The sequence below is a fragment of the Manis javanica genome, chromosome 1, assembly GCF_040802235.1.
Source record: "Manis javanica isolate MJ-LG chromosome 1, MJ_LKY, whole genome shotgun sequence".
Taxonomy (NCBI): Eukaryota; Metazoa; Chordata; class Mammalia; order Pholidota; family Manidae; genus Manis; species Manis javanica.
The window spans coordinates 151,268,411-151,288,332 of NC_133156.1; the positions used below are offsets into that span (position 1 = coordinate 151,268,411).

At 40.7% G+C, this 19,922-nt stretch overlaps 1 protein-coding gene across 3 annotated transcripts in view; it reads right to left on the reverse strand.

Moving 5' to 3' along the window:
- Window positions 1-5,375: 5,375 nt before the first annotated feature.
- The window catches only part of SDHA (succinate dehydrogenase complex flavoprotein subunit A), a 36,183-nt gene continuing 21,636 nt past the window's right edge, over window positions 5,376-19,922 (reverse strand). For 2 of the 3 annotated variants that reach the window (XM_037015606.2, XM_037015607.2), the window contains exons 12-15: window positions 9,065-9,176; window positions 8,780-8,910; window positions 6,981-7,094; window positions 5,376-5,716 (exon numbers count right to left, since the gene is read on the reverse strand). In XM_037015606.2, the coding sequence (XP_036871501.1) occupies window positions 5,630-5,716; window positions 6,981-7,094; window positions 8,780-8,910; window positions 9,065-9,176 (444 nt within the window). In that variant the 3' untranslated portion in view covers window positions 5,376-5,629. Of the gene's footprint in view, window positions 5,717-6,980; window positions 7,095-8,779; window positions 8,911-9,064; window positions 9,177-12,208; window positions 15,914-19,922 lie in introns of those variants that run through there. The other variant, XM_073238548.1, reaches the window with a different exon arrangement.

Consider the following 19,922-nt stretch of genomic DNA (forward strand, 5'->3'; position numbering starts at 1 on the left):
GTAGATGTCTGTTAGGTCCATCTGTTCTAATACGTTGTTCAGTGCCTCTGTCTCTACTTATTTTCTGTCTGGTTGGTATGTCCTTTGAAGTGAGTGGTGTGTTGAAGTCCCCTAGAATGAATGCATTGCATTCTATTTCCCCTTTTAAATCTGTTAGTATTTGTTTCACATATGTAGGTGATCCTGTGTTGGGTGCATAGGTATTTATAATAGTTATATCTTCTTGTTGGACTGACCCCTTTATCATTATGTAATGTCCTTCTTTGTCTCGTTACTTTGTTTTGAAGTCTAATTTCCCTGATCCAAATACTGCAACTCATGCTTTTTTCCCCCCTATTAGTTGCATGAAAAATCTTTTTCCATCCCTTTACTTTCAGTCTGTGTATGTCATTGAATTTGAAGTGAGTCTTTTGTAGGCAGCATGTAGATGGGGTTTGCTTTTTCTATTCATTCAGTGACTCTATTCTTTTGATTGCTGCATTCAGACCATTTACATTTAGGGTGATTATCGACAGCTTTGTATTTACTGCCATTGCTGGCTTTAGATTCATGATTACCAAAGGTTCAAGGGTAATTCCCTTACTATCTGTCTAATTTAACTCACTTCGTGTGCTATTACAAACACAACCTAAAGGTTCATTTTTTTCCTCCTTTTTCTTCCTCCTCCATTCTTTATATGTTAGGTGTCATATTCTGTACTCTTTGTCTATCCCTTGGGTGACATCTATTTAGCTTTAGGAATACTTCCATCTATAGAAGTCTGTCCAAAATGCACTGTAGAGGTGGTTTGTGGGAGGTAAATTCTCTCAGCTTTTGCTTATCTGAAAATTGTTTAATTTCTCCTTCAAATTTAAATGATAATCTTGCTGGGTAGAGTATTCTTGGTTCGAAGCCCTTCTGCTTGCTTCATTGCATTAAATATATCATTCCATCCCCTTTTGCCCTGTAGGGTTTCTGTTGAGAAGTCTTATGACAGCCTGATGGGTTTTCCTTTATATGTGATTTTCTCTCTCTAGCTGCTTTTAAAAGTCTGTCTTTATCCCTGATCTTTGCCATTTTAATTATTATGTGTCTTGATGTTGTCTTTCTTGGGTCCCTTGTGTTGGGAGATCTGTGCACATCCATGGTTTGAGAGACTATCTCCTTTCCCAGATTGGGGAAGTTTTCAGCAATTACCTCCTCAGTAACACTTTCTATCCCCTTTCCTCTCTCTTCTTTTTCTGGTACCCCTATGATGTGGATATTGTTCCGTTTGGATTGGTCACACAGTTCTCTCAATATTCTTTCATTCTTAGAGATCCTTTTTTCTCTCTGTGCCTCAGCTTCTTTGTATTCCTCTTCTCTAATTTCTATCCCATTTACCGTCTATTTTAGTACATCTAATCTGCTTTTAAATCTCTCCATTGTATGTTTCACTTCAGATACGGAATTTCTAAATGATTGAATCTACATCTTAAATTCATCCCCAAGTTCTTGAATATTTTCTTGTACCTCTATAAGCATGTTAATGATTTTTATTTTAAACTCTCTTTCAGGAAGATTGGTGAGTTGTTTCATTTGGTCCTTTTTCTGGGGTTTGTGAGATTTTGTTCTGAACCAGGTTCCTTGACATTTCATAATTCTATGTGGTGCCCTCTTGTCCTCAGAAGCTCCAGTCTCTGGAGCTGCTCAGCCCCTAGAGTGAGGTTGGGGGTAGTAGGGGAGCGGAGCTGGTGCCTGGGGGGGAGGAAATAGCTGTTTCCCGATTCCTGGCTACAGTGCCAGTCTCAAGTGTCATAGCAAGTGGGCCAAGCACACAGGTGTAAGCCTCTGTGCTTTGTGTCTCTAGCTGTTGTAGGGGGGGCCTCCCTCTGGCGGGCCTGATGCCAGCACAGTGACTGCAGGTTTGCAAGCAGGTGCTGGCAGGCCAGGAGGAAGGCACAGTAGGCTGTGTGTCACAGTGGGGGGCCTCAGAGCTGAGTAGGCAGCCAGGGGGATAGGGCATCTGAAGCTCCTCAAAGTTCCCAACCAGCTGGGCAGAGCGTGCCCAGACAACCTTGTCCACCTATCTCTTCTCCTGTGTAGCAGGCTCTGTGCAATCACCGCCCCTTCAGCAGCCCTCATTGCTAGGAAGCCTCTCTGACCCCCTGCCTTTCCTTTGTCCCAGAGCAGCCAGATGTGGATCCCTGTCCTCCACAAACGGCCGGAATCTCAGTCTCTCAAGCAGTCCACCTGTCCCAGCTCCCCAACCCCAGCAACCTCCAGAGCACCACACAATGTAGGTTTCTGCTCCAAAGCAGATCTCCAGGACTGGGTGTTCACCAGTCCTAGGCTTCCACCCCCTTCCTGCTCCATTTCTCTTTCTCCCACCAGTGAGCTGGGGTGGGGAAGGGCTTGGGTCCCACCGGATCAAGGCTTTCATACGTTACCGTTTTGTGACATCTGCTCTGTTTGTAAGGTCTGTGGGCAGTCTGGTGCAGTCTTCTTTCCTGTTGCTGTTTTAGGGCTAGTTGTATTAACTATATTTTCACATATGTGGTTTTGGGAGGAATTCTCTGTCTAACCTCTTAGGCTGCCATTTGAATCTCTCTCTCCCTGGGCAGTATTCTGTTTCCTTTTTATCTTGGCCCACTTCTTATTTCTCTGATTTGATTCCCCTAACACACATGGGTTTCCTTAGAAAAACTCTGAACACACCTTACAGAAGCTTTCCAGTGTGAAGTATTCTGTCCCATGGCTCACTGATGAGTTTGACAGAAACTTACACTTTTACTACCCACTTCTGGCTGGTTTTATTGGTCTCAGAATACTCATGAAAAGAGTTTGAAGATTTTGGTACAGAAGTAGCAGATATAAGAAGTCCATTACAGACTGGGATGATGCTATCTGAGGCTATCAGTTATCTTTCCACCTGTTACTTTCTCCTGAGAATTACCTCCTACATGTTTGTGGGCCACATCATGCCATGCAGGTGGTTTTCAAAGTGTGGTCCCAAGACATGTTACATATGTACCTTCTCAGGCCCACCTTAGAACCTGCTGAACCTTCTGGAGTGGGGTCAGGAATTTCTTTACAGCCCTGCTTGTGACTCTGATATGCTCAATTGGAGGAACACTGCATTAGGGATTGTAACATGGTCATCTTTAAATTCTATCATTCCTTAATCATTTATTTGCTGGAATTCCTCTAAAACGCTCCTCCTAAGCAAATGTTATCCTAAATTGCAATTTGCAAATAAAAAGCAAATAAAAACAGATAATCATGTCCTTATTTTCCTTTGTCCATTTCCAGTTTTAGGAGTTAATACACTATTTACTTCTGAGAGTGACCACTTATATTTTTGTTTGCTTGTTTTGCTGTTTTACTTTTTTTTTAAACTATCATCATTAATTCCATTTTAAATATATTCAATCTTTTCCAGTCACACTCGGTCATACTGTCCACTGACTCCCATGCACCTTCTGACAGGGTCCAGGGCTCTTTGGTGGTTTCCTTGTTTTCTGGCCCAGAAACCACTGTAGGCTCATCTTACACATTTCCTCCCCCAGAGCAGAAAACAGCAATTCTCCCAGGAGCCCTACTTTCTTTCAGTGGGGTATGTAAAGCATCTTTACAATCCAGGGTCTTGGGGTGTCTACCACTATGGGGTCAGAATTAGGAACTATGTATTTTAAAGGAACAAAGAAAAGAATTAATTCACACCTACTTTTCTATTCCAAATTTATTATAGGATTTTTACCTAACTCTCTGATCTTGTATCCTTTCTCAGAAAAATGTTTTAACATTAATGTAATTACTTAGCTTTAACTTATACTACACAATTTCAAAGGGTGAATACCAACATTACTACTAATAGAGAGATTACTGAGATTTCCTAGTGGCTCTATTTGTCTTCACAGTTGTAGATTTGAAATGCTAGGTACCAATGCCACTTGAAATAACACTGCCTCTGAGGCTATGACAGCCAGACTTGCAGCGGGGCGCAGACACTTGGTGCTGCATGGCCTGCCCACCCTCTGGCCCTCAGCAGACCTGTGCCAGCAGCAGTGTCCTGCCCTGAGCACCTGCGACTCTGCCTGAGGGCTTTCTCTTGGGATAAAAGTGCAGCATGGGCAGGGCCTGCATGCAGCCCACAACCCACAAAACGAACCATCCCCCTTACTCATGAGCTACTGGTTCAGCAGTGTGGACAGACCTCCAAACTGTGCTGAGTAAGAGAGGCCACACAGTAAGAGTAGGTGCTGTATGATCATGTTTACATAAAGCACAGAGAATGCAAACTGGCCTACAGTGATGTGATTCATACCAGTGGTCCCCTGTGGATGGCTGAGGAGGTGGGGAGGAGATTCCAAAGGGGTAAGACAAACTTGGGGGTAGAGATATGTCCTTCATCTTCTGCCACTTGTATGTAAAAAGAGCAGTTCAAAATGCTAACAATGAACAAGCTATGCTGAAATAAAATTACTTATCTCATTGGTAAACACCCAAAAGCTGCCATCATGCTTTCTTTGCCCTCACACATTGCTGGTGGGAATACAGACTGCCACAGGCCCTGTGTGAGACAATTTGGCAACATTGAATGTCGATTTGCCCTTTGTCCCAGCAATTTTACTTCTAGGGCTCCACCTTAGAGAAACTGGCAAAGAAGTGACTTCATACACATGGTGGCATTTGAACACTGAAGATTACCAATGCCCATCACTAGGCATGAGGTATGTTCATATGGCCATAAGGAGGAGGAGGACTATGAGGATAAGGAGTCAGCTTAGGTTATAGGGAAAAGGTGCGGAAGAGTCTACAAAACACAGTGCAAACATATGTTTGTATTCTTTTCCCTTATAACACTAGAAAGATAAGCTAAAGTGGTTGCTATGAAGGAGGGGTGGTTGATGGTAGAGACAATTTAATCAGGTGACCTCTGAATACATTTGATTTTGAAATCATGTAAATGTCTTAAGTATTTGTAAAGTTTACATTTTTAAAGACAATTTCTCAAATTGAAAAGCAGAATCTGAAATGAATGAACCTAATAGTCTTTGACTGGATTCTACAGAAGCCTACCAAGATGGGAACGTGGAAGGTGGCCCTGAGTAGCATCTGAGAGAAAGTGGGGAGGGAAGAAATCCACTTAGATATATACATCAGCTTAGTGTTCAGCTATTTAAATACCTTCGGGGACATGTTCACATAGTAAACCATTTGCTCACTAAGAGCGAGGAGACGTTTGTTTTCTTCTTGTGCTATCAGGCATCACAATTCATTTCTACTTAAATACATACGACGGCAGTTTCCAGATTTTAATGGAACAGAAGAAAAAAATAGTCAGATTTCATTTCTTAGGTCAGGCAAGTATGCCTATCATCAAACAGTGTAAGATTTTTAAATGGACTTGGCCATAACTTTGTAATTTGTTTTATTTAAGAATCATCTCCAGTTTTGTATTTCACAAGCACAAAAGAAGGGATAAAGGCAAGCTTAACACTTCCTGGCTGTTGATTACTGGCAAGCTGTTGGCCACTGAACAGACAGTCTCTATTCTAACTGCACTCTACTCTCTGGGTGCAGTGTGCAATTTAAAAAAGACACCCATGGCCTGAACACATGCATAAGGCCCTGTACATAATTACAAAAGCGGGTTGCCCTGGCTTCGTCAGTAGGAGCGAATGGCTGGAGGGACTGTGGCGCAGTCGGCCTCATTCAGTGTGGTGTCAATCACAGGTCTGTATTCCAGGGAGACCTTAGAAAGAGGAGCAGTGGTTAGAGTACAAACAGCACTTTCTCGTGCTCTTGAAAAATTAACTGTACATGCATATTTGCAGATAAATATTCAGGTACTCACTGGACTGGTTTTACAACAACAAACTTAAAACTGCACACATAAGCTCTGCAGGGGACTGGCTATGTAAATTATGAGAAATCCAAGCAGCAGAAGATGGCAGTTAAAATAATACTATGAAATTCTTGATGCTTTACAAAAAATGCCCAAGCAGAAGGCAGAGTCCTATATATACTATCATACTTCATGTTTAGGTTATGTGTTTTCTTCCAGTTTTTTCTACTTGTAAGTGAATATTTACATATATCACATAAGGAAAAGTATGTATACGTACAAAACTTTAAAGAAAATCATTCAAAACGATAAAGGATATCTCTGGTAAGCTTATAAATATTCACTTTATTTTTGTATTTTCTATGCTTTCTAAAATGAGCACATATTTTTTCATCATCATAAAACACACAGAACATTACTGAAAATAGGCTTGCACTAGGGAAAGGAAGTCTGACTTGATCCTATACATTGTCAGGACATAGCCTTCACACTATTACCAAGAACCTTTTGGCATAAGTTAGAGGGACAAGCCAGGCACTCTATGTTAAGTGACAGCAACAGAGCACAACTTAACTTCTGCAGGCCCATGCAGATGACAGATGATTAAGTCTACCCCTACGAGCAAGAACAGCTTAAGAGTGAACACTTTATACCTTAATTATTTCTGAATCTTACTGCCCAATGCTCAGTGAGTGAATTTCAGTGGTGTGAGACCCTGAGCCAGTCCTGCTGTCTCAGTACCTGCTCCCAGGGACCTGCCTTCCCCATGCCCCCACACCTGCTCTGTGTGCAGGGGATGGTAAGAGCTGCAGAGCATCTCCTGGACTTCCCTGGGGCTGCTTCCAGGTGGTCTAGCCCCTGGGAAGGGAGGGATGTTGTTCTGTGCCTCTAATGTAACCTCGGACCTCAATGGGCTCCAGCATCTTCTCCCTGCCATGAGGTCTTGAGCAACACTCCCAGCCCAGGGCCAAAGCTGTGGATGGCTGGCCCCTCGGAACACCCCAATCCACGCTGGGTTAAGCCTGACTGTGCCTTTCTCAGTGGTGTCTCAAATCTGTCAACAGCCAATTACATCCATGCTGCTTGTCCCAGTTCATCAAATGCTCAACTGCAGAACACACAGGACAGCGTATGTGAGTGCACACACGAACAGAACAAGTTTCCCACGTACCTTCCCAGTCTTGGAATCGACATAGGAAAGTGTGTGTTTCCTCCAGTGCTCCTCAAATGGCTTCTTCCGCTGCCCCTCGATGGGCTTAGAGTAATCATACTCATCAATCCGCTCCTGAGGCCAGAGAATAAACTTATTTCAGAAAATACAATCAACAGTTACATTCCAGACTGCTTATTACATAAAAGAATGATGTAACCCAAAAACATGGCACACTCGTTTAAGTGAAACATGAGAGACTGCTCTAATCTGAATTCCAGACCCCACTCAGCAAGGTCTCCACCATCCCATGCTGACTTATTCAGGACCAGGACCTTCCTAGACCATTTTCCAACCCAACTTTACGATTCCTAATGAAAGACCATTTGCATCCATGTCTCATGTAAGACCATGTCCCATCCAAAAGAACAAGCAATGTGAGACACGGTGCAGCCAAGCATCAAACGGGCCAGCCAGCTGTCAGTCCTCTCACTACTGACAAGCCCCTCACTGTGCCAGCACAGTCAAGGCCTCCCATGTGTGTCCGCATTCTGTTTCTACCACAGCCATGCTGGCACGTGCAGAGCCTGGCTAAGCAGTGAATCCAGGGCTGGGCTTCTGCACATTTCCTTTCTACGACTCCTAGTGGGTGGATGTTGGAATTAGGTGATCTTTCATGGAATTAAAAGTTATCAAATACTTTTTGCTGTGTACTCTGGGAAATTCTACTTCTTTCAGCTGTTAAAATGTTTTAACTAGCAATTTTATTCAACTGTCAGAAACTCTCAAAGAGATGCTGAATGCTATTAAAGACTGCCTTGCACATGGTAATGGAGACCTACAAGAGCCTCTTCAAATAAAAACCAAAAGACACATGCCTGGTGTTCTACAGAAGGAGGAGTGTGGTAGGGCAGAGGAGAGACCTCTTGGGGCCAGTGGGGCTGCAGTGTAGCCCCTTATTCCTAAACACACAACCTCAGGATGAGCTCTCCCAGCATGAGTGGGTTCTACCTGCTTATTTGTGGTGACTGAACAAAATGAGTATCTGCTCATCTCAGCCACGCACACGGCCAACCCAGGCTGGAGAAGCTGCCAGCCTGCAGTGCAAAGTGTGCTCAGCAATCTGTTCTTTAAACGAACTACAAGGCACATCTCACCCAGCCCCACTCGAAGGGGGACAGGATCAAGACATTTTCACAGCAAGTCAAAATCTAGCTCCTCTCAGCCAATGTCCCCAGACACTGAGTCCACACGCCTGGCAGGGCTGCCTGGGCCAAGGCCTGTGCCTGCCGGCAGGTAGGAGCTCCAGTCTTTCTGCTGCATCCTTAGCCCACACTGGCCCCCTTTCGCTTTGTCCTGTGATTTTTTGCCATAACATGCTGAGTGCTCTTAGGCAGAATCTGATTCTACTCTGCATAAAACACATTCATTTAAACAGTGACCCTAACCCTTATTCTCCCAAACCAGAAGGCGGTCTGAAAAGACGACTTCCTCATCATTTAAGTCACCAAGTTAGTATTTTCTGGCAACAGTACTGGGGCTGCTCACTCATCTCTGCTCTCCTGAGGACCAGCTGCATTTTGCTTAGAGATGCCACTACCGGCAGGAGTACATGCCGCTCCAGAGCAAGGAAACAGTCCTAGTGGTCCCGAACTCGGTAAGAACAAAGGTATGAGAAATTATCAGGAGAAAGGCATTTTTCAGTTTACTTTGGAAATGTGGCCTCATGGGCAGCGAAGGTGGTGTTACAGACAGCAATACCAGCGGGGAGGAGACACCTCCCGGTGGGCCACAACACAGACTGGGCCACGCAGGCGCACCTTGTAATCCTCCCTGGCATGAGCACCGCGTGACTCCTTCCGGGCCTCTGCTCCGTAAATGGTCTGCAGTGCGCAAAGCATCAGGTTTTGCAGCTCCAGCGTCTCCACCAGGTCAGTGTTCCACACCATTCCTGGGACGCATGAGATACGTCAGGCAGGTGACCTCCAGCATCCTCTCAGCCAGGACAACTGAGCCCATGTGGCTGCGACAGACAGTGCCCTGGGCAGCCCACCCCAAAGACAACGAGTACCCTGGTGTGCGCAGAAGCCTAAGAGACTGCTCACCTCTGTCAAATGTCTTCAGATGCTTTAGGTCTCTGTAGAGCTGGCTGATTTTCTCACAGCCTTCCCGCAACACACTCCCTACACGGAACACTGCTGCGTGACTCTGCATCGACTGCAACACAAAACACTGTCAGCTTTTTGTTCTGGGATGAAGCTGTGCCAAGAACTGTTAAGTCCTTTAGAATTTTTTAAGTATTTAATTCTTGATAAAATACATGAATTAGGCAGAAAAACTAGGAAATTTAGACCATGAGTTTTAGTACACTGAATATTAAAATTTAGTGTTTTGTGTTATGAGAACTTTAAGATCTACTTTCTCAGCTTCAAATATGCAATATATTAACTATAGTACCTACCCATGCTGTACATTATATCCCTACGACTTATTTTTAGCTGGCAATTTGTGCCTTTTGAACCACCTTCACTTACTTCACTAACCACCCACGACCCCCACCCCTCCAAACCCTGGCAACCACCAATCTGGTCTCTATATCTATGAAATTCGTTTTTTGTTTTCAGATTCTACATATTAAGTGAGATCATATGGTATTTCTCTTTCTCTTGACTTAGTTCACTAAGCATAATGCCCTCTAGGTTCATTCATGTTGGCATAAATGGCAGGATTTCCTTCTTTTAATGGGTGACTAGTATTCTACCATGTGTATGTACATCCACCAGCGGACATTTAAGTTTCCATGTCTTGGCTACTTTGTAATCAATACTGCAGTGAAGAGAGGTGCATATAGCTTTTTGAATTAGTGTTTTCATTTTCTCTGGATCAATACCAGTAAGTGGAATTGCTGGATCATAGGGTACTGTGTTTTGAACCTGCGTACTGGTATCCAGGGTGGTTGCACCAACTCACATTCCCACCAATGGTGCATGAGGGTTCCCTTTTCTCCACATCCACACCAAGACTTCTTGTCTTTATTCATCATAACCATCCTGACAGGTGTGAGGTGACATCTCGTTGTGGTTTTCATTTACATTTCCTTGATATTAGTGATGTGGAGTACCTTTCCAAGTATCTGTTGGCCACCTGTATGTCTTCTTTGGAAACCCGCCCATTCACATCTTCCACCCTTTTTAATCAAAATGGTTTTTGCTATCGGGTTGTGTAAGTTCTTTATGTATTTTGGATATTAACCTCTTATCAGATATACGGTTTGCAAATATTTTCTCCCATATAGTAGGTGGCCTTTTCATTTTATTGTTTCCTTTGCTGTGCAGAAGCTTTTTAGTTTGATACAATCCCACTTTATTTTCCCTTTGTGTAAAATCTAAAAAAATCATTGCCAAGACCTATGGCAAGGAGGTTACCACCTGTGTTTTTTGTTAGGAGTTTCATGGTTTTAGGTCTTATATTCCAAGGCTTTAATCCATTTTGAGTTAATTTTTTGTCTAAGATGGTAATCCAGTTTCAACCCTTGGCATGCAGCTGAGTTGTTTTCTCAACACCACTGACAGAAGAGACTGTCTTTTCCCAATCATATATTCTTGCCTCCTTGGCTATAAATTAATCAACCATATAAAGCATTTGTTTCTGAGCTGTCTATTCTGTGTTACTGGTCTTTTCTGTGTTACTGTGTCTGTTTTCATGCCAATACTTTGGTGTTTTGATTACCATAGCTTTGTAATATAGTTTGAAATCAGGGAGTGTACCTCCCTTTTTTTCTTCATTCTCAAGATTTCTTTGACTATTTGGGGTCTTTTGTGGTTCCATGGAAATTTTAGGATTGTTTGTTCTGTTTCTGTAAAAAATACCATTGAAATTTTGATAATGACTGCACTGGATTTGTAGATGGCTTTGGGTAGAGGGGACATTGTAAAGACATTAATTATTCCAATCCATGAACATGGGATATCCTTCCATGTTTGTGCTGTTTTCAATTTCTTTCATTAATGTCTAACAGTTATCAGTGTACCATCCTTAGGGCTTTTTTAAAAAATGTAATTATATATGGATTATTTTCTTAATTTCTCTGCTAGTTTGTTACTAGTGTATAGAAATGCAACAGATTTTTGTATGCTGATATTGTATCATCCAACTTCACTTAACTGATTAGTTCAGACAGTATTCTGATTGAGGTTTTTAGAGTTCTCTCTACATAATACTTTGTCACATGCAAATAGTGAGTTTTATACTTATTTCCTTTCCAATCTGGATGACTTTTATTTTTCTTGCCTAATTGTTCTGGCTAAGACTTCCAATTCTATGTTGAATTAAAAGTGGTGAGAGTGGGCATCCTTATCTTCTTCCTGGTCTTATCACCATTGAGTATGATGCTACCATATGTTACATATGGCCTTTATTATGTTGAGGCATGTTCCCATTATATTCACTTTGTTGAGAGTTTTCATCATAAATGGACATTTAAACGAACTTTTGACTAAAACTTTTAAAAAACATTTCTGTTTCTATTAAGTGTGTAACTTACATTCCCATACCTTATTTAAAGCGGAACATTTACAATTTTTGGCAGGCAGAGTTTGTGGAATACCAGGATCAATGATCCCAAGCAGGGTTCTCTTGAAGCCTGATATATGAAATGGTAGACTAAAGGGCATTAAGTGCCCTTCCCCAAATTCCTGAGGAGACAGCAGCTCTGTGCAGGCCACAGGACACCTTCTCACCTGACGGAGACCTGGTGGTGACATGTGATGGGAGCCAACAGATGTGCCCTGGTGATACAGACTGAAAAGTGGTGATAAGATTCGAGGTGGTTAACAGTGGGTGTTGGGGTGGAAGGTCATGAAGTAGAGGAAGGAGAAGAAAAAGGCCCAGGACTGCTTGCTCCTCTGATTATTTTATAAAAGCTCCTCATATATTAAGTACCTTTATAGTTTTATCATTTATGCTCATGTGTGACATGAAATAAACAAGAGACTTTGGGCATGCTGGGAAGTATAATCTACCTTTGTTTCCTAACATCTACTGAATGATCTTCCCTTTTATCATCCTACTAACATAGCTTTACACTTCAATTCTGTTCAATAGACATTAATTTCTTTGGAAAGATACATAATTTTAAGATTGTAGGATTCACCATCAATGTCATAGTTCTTCAGGAAGAGTAAATAGAAAAACTATCTTTGAATCTAGTAAATATTAGTTAAAACACCCTTTAATGTTTTTCAGGGTCATTTTTGTATGCTTTTTTTTTTTTTTTTTTTTGAGAGGGCATCTCTCATATTTATTGATCAAATGGTTGTTAACAACAATAAAATTCAGTATAGGGGGGTCAATGCTCAATGTACAATCATTAATCCATCTCAAGCCTAATTCTCGTCAGTCTCCAATCTTCTGAAGCATAACGAACAAGTTCTTACATGGTGAACGAATTCTTACAGAGTGAATAAATTCTTACATGGTAAACAGTACAAGGGCATTCATCACAGAAACTTTCGGTTTTGATCATGCAATATGACCTATAAACCATCAGGTCAAATATGAATATTCATTTGATTTTTGTACTTGATTTATATGTTGATCCCACATTTCTCCTATTATTATTATTATTTTTATTTTTAATAAAATGCTGAAGTGGTAGGTAGATGCAAGATAAAGGTAGAAAACATAGTTTAGTGCTGTAAGAAGGCAAATATAGATGATCAGATGATCAGGTGTGTGCCTATGGACTAAGTATTAATCCAGGCTAGACAAGGGCAGCAAGACATCCACGGATGCAGAAGATTTCTCTCAAAGCAGGGGGGGTGAGGTTCTGAGCCTCACCTCTGTTGATCCCCAAATTCTCACCTGATGGCCCCCCTGCGACTGTGCCTGTCTTAGGTTGTTCCTCCCTTGAGGAATCTTACCCGTCTCTGGCTAACCAGTCATCTTCCGGGGCCATACAGGGAAATGTAAAGTTGGTAAGTGAGAGAGAAGCCATATTGTTTGCAAAGGTTAGCTTTTTACTTCTTTGCAGATTTATGCCCTGTGGCTTCTATGCCCAGCACTTGTCTCGAGGTATCTTTACCACCTGGAGGAATTATGATACTCGGTAAATTCGATATGAGGCACGAATTCTATTTAAGGTTTGTAATTAGGAAGGAAGAAGAAAAGCTATAGATGTAGCATATGAAGGAAACGGGAGGATTGATTATTTCTTTGACATATCTTCTTGTACATTTTTGTATGCTTTATATGTATTTCTACTTAGGTTTATTTAAGGCATTTTAAACTTCTGGATGCACTGCAAATGATAATTTTGAACAGATTACTGCTGACATATTGGAAAGCACCTGACTTTTGTATATGAATCTTTTTTTTTATGTCGTTAATGTACAATTACTTGAACATTATGGTTGCTAGACTCCCCCTATTATCAAGTGCCCACCACATACCCCATTACAGTCACTGTCCATCAGCGTAGTAAGATGCTACAGAATCACTACTTGTCTTCTCTGTACATACTGCCTTCCCCGTGTCCCCCCCCCCCTCCGCTACATTATGTCTGCTATTCGTAATGCCCCTTTTCCCCCCTTATCTCTCCCTTCCCACCCATCCTCCTCAGTCCCTTTCCCTTTGGTAACTGCTAGTCCATTCTTGGGTTCTGTGAGACTGCTGCTGTTTTGTTCCTTCAGTTTTTTTTTTGTTCTTATACTCCACAGATGAGTGAAATCATTTGATACTTGTCTTTCTCCACCTGGCTCATTTCACTGAGCTTAACACCCTCTAGCTCCATCCATGTTGTTGCAAATGGTAGGATTTGTTTTCTTCTTATGGCTGAATAATATTCCATTCTGTATATGTACCACATCTTCTTTATCCGTTCATCTACTGATGGACACTTAGGTTGCTTCCATTTCCTGGCTACTGTAAATAGTGCTGCGATAAACACAGGGGTGCATGTCTTTTTCAAAGTGGGCTCCTACATTCTTAGGGTAAATTCCTAGGAGTGGAATTCCTGGGTCAAATGGTATTTCTATTTTGAGTTTTTTGAGGAACCTCCATACTGCTTTCCACAATGGTTGAACTAGTTTATATTCCCACCAGCAGTGTAGGAGGGTTCCCCTTTCTCCACACCCTCGCAACATTTGTTGCTGTTTGTCTTATGAATGTTGGCCATCCTAACTGGTATGAGATAATATCTCACTGTGGTTTTAATTTTCATTTCTCTGATTATTAGGGATGTGGAACATCTTTTCATGTGTCTGTTGACAACCTGAATTTCTTCTTTGGAGAAGTGTCTGTTCAGATCCTGTGCCCATTTTTTGATTGGATTACTTGTTTTTGTTTGTTGAGGTGTATGAGCTCTTTATATAATTTGGATGTCAACCCCTTTTTGGATCTGTCATTTATGAATATATTCTCCCAAACTGTATGATGTCTTTCTGTTCTACAGATGGTGTCCTTTGCTATACAGAAACTTTTTAGTTTGATATAGTCCCACTTGTTCATTTTTGCTTTTGTTTCCCTTCCCCAATGAGACACATTCAGTAAACAGTTGCTCATATTTATATTCAAGAGATTTTTGCATATGTTTTTTTCTAAGAGTTTTATGGTTTCATGACTTACATTTAGGTCTTTGATCCATTTCGAGTTTACTTTTGTGTATGGGGTTAGACAATAATCCAGTTTCATTATCTTACATGTAGCTGTCCAGTTTTGCCAACACCAGCTGTTGAAGAGGCTGCCATTTCCCCACTGTATGTCCATGGCTCCTTTATCATATATTAATTGACCATTTTTGCTTGGGATTATATCAGGGTTCTTTAGTCTGTTCCATTGGTCTATGGGTCTGTTCTTGTGCCAGTACAAAATTGTCTTGATTACTGTTGCTTTGTAGTAAAGCTTGAAGTCAAGGAGCATAATTCCCACTGCTTTATTCTTCCTTCTCAGGATGGCTTTGGCTCTTCAGGGTCTTTTGTTGTTCCGAACATAAGAATTTTAGAACTATTTGCTCTAGTTCATTGAAGAATGCTGTAGGTATTTTGATAGGGATTACATTGAATCTGTAGATTGCTTTAGGCAAGATTGCCATTTTGACAACAGTAATTCTACCTAGCCAATAGCGTGTGATGAATTTCCATTTATTAGTGTCCTCTTTAATTTCTCTTAAGAGTGTCTTGTAGTTTTCAGGGTATAGGTCTTTCACTTCCTTGGTTAGGTTTATTCCTCGGTATTTTACTCTTTTTGATGCAATTGTGAATAGAATTGTTTTCCGGATTTCTTTCTGCTAGTTCATCAGTAGTGTATAGGAATGCAACAGATTTCTTTGTATATGAATCTTTTATCCAGGCACTTTAATTCACACTGTATTGTTACTAGTTTTTCAGTTCATTCTCTTAGAATTTTTAGGTAATCATATTGTAAGATAATAATTTTGTCTATTCCTTTTCAATATTTACCTCATTTCTGTTTCTTTCAAGCTGGAATCAGCAGAAACATTACTTTCCCCTCAACTCAAATGTGAATTCCACGAGGGGAGGAATTTTTTGTGTTTTGTTCAGTGCTGAGTCTAGCATCTAGAATGCTACACAGCCTGGCACACACAGACGCTACTACACACAGTCACCCAGTTATGATCATTCAACATACAATTTTTTTTCCATTATCCTCATTTTATTGTTGATAAAAACTAAGACTCATAGACGTTAATGAGCTAACATAACATTTGCTTGCTGGCTAATGGCAGAGGATGGACTTAGGCAACACATATGTAAGACAAAGCGAAAATAGGGAGGAATTTAAGGAAAGAAAAGTTAAAATGACCCCAGTGTAAAAAAAGGAAACCTGTTGACAAAGGCAGTTTCAAAGATTTAAGTGAAAGCATTGGCTGTGCTGCATAGCTGTTGCCACGAGACGGTGCTGCTTTCATTGTCTCGAGGTCTGCGTTCACTATCACCCTGTAAGGAAGAAAATCTGGGATCTTAATAAGGCCAAGCCTAGGGTACTTTTCTGTCATCACAGATGCTAACCTCCTGCCTCAATGGTCAAGCTGAGCATCATGAGGCCCAACTCTTACTTAAGCTTGTCTCTTCGGGAAGGTAGAAACTAGAATCCTGTAGACTTAAGTTCTCCTGCTGCATTAGTGGTTAAGTTTTTTTCTGCTCAGTAGTATCAAATGGATAAGCACAGAAATCTGTTGAATCTCTTTTTTTTTTATTTTGGTATCATTAATCTACAATTACATGAAGGACATTATGTTTACTAGGCTACCCCCTTCACCAAGTCCCCCCCACATCCCCGTTCACAGTCACTGTCCATCAACATAGTAAGATACTATAAAATCACTACTTGTCTTCTCTGTGTTGAAAAGCCCTCCCCATGCCCCCCAACACTATACATGCTAATCGTAATGCCCCCTTTCTTTTCTTCCTGCCCTTATCCCTCCCTTTGCACCCGTCCTCCCCAGTCCCTTTCCCTTTGGTAACTATTAGTCCATTCTTGGGTTCTGTACCTCTGCTGCTGTTTTGTTCCTTCAGTTTTCTTTTGTTCTTATACTCCACAGATGAGTGAAATCATTTGGTACTTGTCTTTCTCTGCCTGGCTTATTTCACTGAGCATACTACCCTCTAGCTCCAGCCATGTTGTTGAGAATGGTAGGATATGTTTTTTTCTTATGGCTGAGTAATATTCCATTGTGTATATGTACCACATCTTCTTTATCCATTCATCTACTGATGGACATTTAGGTTGCTTCCATATCTTGGCTATTGTAAATAGTGCAGCAATAAACATAGGGGTGCATCTGTCTTTTTCAAACTGCAGTGCTGCATTCTTAGGGTAAATTCCTAGAAGTGGAATTCCTGGGTCAAATGGTATTTCTATTTTGAGCATTTTAGGAACCTCCATACTGATTTCCATAATGGTTGAACTAATTTACATTCCCACCAGCAGTGTAGGAGGGTTCCCCTTTCTTCACAACCTCGCCAACATTTGTTGTTGTTTGTCTTTTCGATGATGGCCATCCTTACTGGTGTGAGGTGATATCTCATTGTGGTTTTAATTTGCATTTCTCTGATGACAAGCGATGTGGAGCATCTTTTCATGTGTCTGTTTGCCATCTGAATTTCTTCTTTAGAGAACTGTCTATTCAGCTCCTGTGCCCATTTTTTAATTGGATTATTTGCTTTTTGTTTGTTGAGGTGTGTGAGCTCTTTATATATTTTGGATGTCAACCCTTTATCGGATTGGTCATTTTCGAATATATTCTCCCACACTGTAGGATACCTTTTTGTTCTATTGATGGTGTCCCTTGCTGTACAGAAGCATTTCAGCTTGACATAGTCCCATTTGTTCATTTTTGCGTTTGTTTCCCTTGCCTGGAGAGATATGCTCAAGAGAGTTCACTCATGTTCATGTCTAAGAGATTTTTGCCTGTTTTTTTCTAAGAGTTTTATGGTTTCATGACATAAATTCAGGTCTTTGATCCATTTTGAATTAACTTTTGTGTATGGGGTTAGACAGTGATCCAGTTTCATTCTCTTACATGTAGCTGTGTAGTTTTGCCAGCACCATCTGTTGAAGAGACTGTCATTTCCCCATTGTATGTCCATGGTCCGTTTATCGAATATTAGTTGACCATATATGTTTGCGTTAATGTTTGGAGTCTCTATTCTGTTTCATTGATCTGTGGCTCTGTTCTTGTGCCAGTACCAAATTGTCTTGATTACTGTGGCTTTGTAGTAGAGCTTGAAGTTGGGGAGTGAGATTCCCCCCACTTTATTCTTCCTTCTCAGGATTGCTTTAGCTATTCAGGGTCTTTAGTGATTCCTTATGAATTTTTGAACTATTTGTTCCAGTTCATTGAAGAAAGCTGTTGGTAATTTGATAGGGATTGCATCGAATCTGTATATTGCTTTGGGCAGTATGGCCATTTTGATGATATTAAATTCTTCCTAGCCAAGAGCATGGGATGAGTTTTCATTTGTTAGTGACCTCTTTAATTTCTCTTAAGAGTTTCTTAAAGTTTTCAGGGTAAAGGTCTTTCACTTCTTTGGTTAGGTTTATTCCTAGGTATTTTATTCTTTTTGATGCAGTTGTGAATAGAATTGCCTTCCTGATTTCTCTTTCTATTAGTTTATTGTTAGTGTATAGGAAAGACAGAATTCTCTGTGTTAATTTTGTATCCTGCAACTTTGCTCAATTCTGATCAGTTCTAGTAGTTTTGGAGTGGAGTCTTTAGGGTTTTTTATGTACAATATCATGTCATCTGCAAATAGTGACAGTAACTTCTTTACCAATCTGGATTCCTGTATTTCTTTGTTTTGTCTGATTGCTGTGGCTAGAACCTCCAGTACTATATTGAATAACAGTGGGGATAGTGGGCATCCCTGTCTTGTTCCTGATCGCAGAGGAAAAGGTTTCAACTTCTCACTGTTCAGTATGATGTTGGCTGTGGGTTTATCATATATGGCCTTTATTCTGTTGAGGTACTTGCCCTTTATACTCATTTTGTTGAGTTTTTATCATGAATGGATGTTCAATTTTATCGAATGGTTCTTCAGCATCTATGGAGATGATCATGTGGTTTTTGTCTTTCTTTTTGTTGATGTGGTGGATGATGTTGATGGATTTTCGAATGTTGTACCATTCTTGCATCCCTGGGATGAATCCCACTTGGTCATGGTGTACGATCCTTTTGATGTATTTTTGAATTCGGTTTGCTAATATTTTGTTGAGTATTTTTGCATCTACGTTCATCAGGGATATTGGTCTGTAGTTTTCTTTTTTGGTGGGGTCTTTGCCTGGTTTTGGTATTAGGGTGATGTTGGCTTCATAGAATGAGTTTGGGAGTATTCCCTCCTCTTCTATTTTTTGGAAAACTTTAAGGAGAATGGGTATTATGTCTTCTCTGTATGTCTGACAAAATTCTGAGGTAAATCCATCTGGCCCGGGGGTTTTGTTCTTTGGTAGTTTTTTGATTACCACTTCGATTTCGTTTCTGGTAATTGGTCTGTTTAGATTTTGTGTTTCTTCCTTGGTCAGTCTTGGAAGGTTGCATTTTTCTAGGAAGTTGTCCATTTCTCCTAGGTTTCCCAGCTTGTTAGCATATAGGTTTTCATAGTACTCTCTAAAAATTCTTTGTATTTCTGTGGGGTCCGTCGTGATTTTTCCTTTCTTGTTTCTGATTCTGTTGATTTGTGTTGACTCTCTGTTCCTCTTAATAAGTCTGGCTACAGGCCTATCTATTTTGTTTATTTTCTCAGAGAACCAGCTCTTGGTTTCATTGATTTTTTTTCTATTGTTTTATTCTTCTCAATTTTATTTATTTCTTCTCTTATCTTTATTTTGTCCCTCCTTCTGCTGACTTTAGGCCTTATTTGTTCTTCTTTTTCCAATTTTGATAATTGTGACATTAGACCATTCATTTGGGATTGTTCTTCCTTCTTTAAATATGCCTGGATTGCCATATACTTTCCTCTTAAGACTGCTTTTGCTGTATCCCACAGTAGTTGGGACTTTGTGTTGTTGGTGTCGTTTGTTTCCATATATTGCTGGATCTCCATTTTGATTTGGTCATTGATCCACTGATTATTTAGGAGCGTGTTGTTAAGCCTCCATGTGTTTCTGAGCCTTTTTGCTTACTTTGAACAGTTTATTTCTAGTTTTATGCCTTTGTGGTCTGAAAAGCTGGTTGGTAGGACTTCAATCTTTTGGAATTTATTGAGGCTGTTTTTTGTGGCCTAGTATGTGGCCTATTCTGGAGAATGTTCCATGTGCACTTGAGAAGAATGTGCATCCTGTTGCTTTTGGATGTAGAGTTCTGTAGATGTCTATTAGGTCCATCTGTTCTAGTGTGTTGTTCAGTGCCTCTGTGTCCTTACTTATTTTCTGTCTGGTGGATCTGTCCTTTGGATTGAGTGAGTGGTGTGTTGACGTGTCCTAAAATGAATGCATTGCATTCTATTT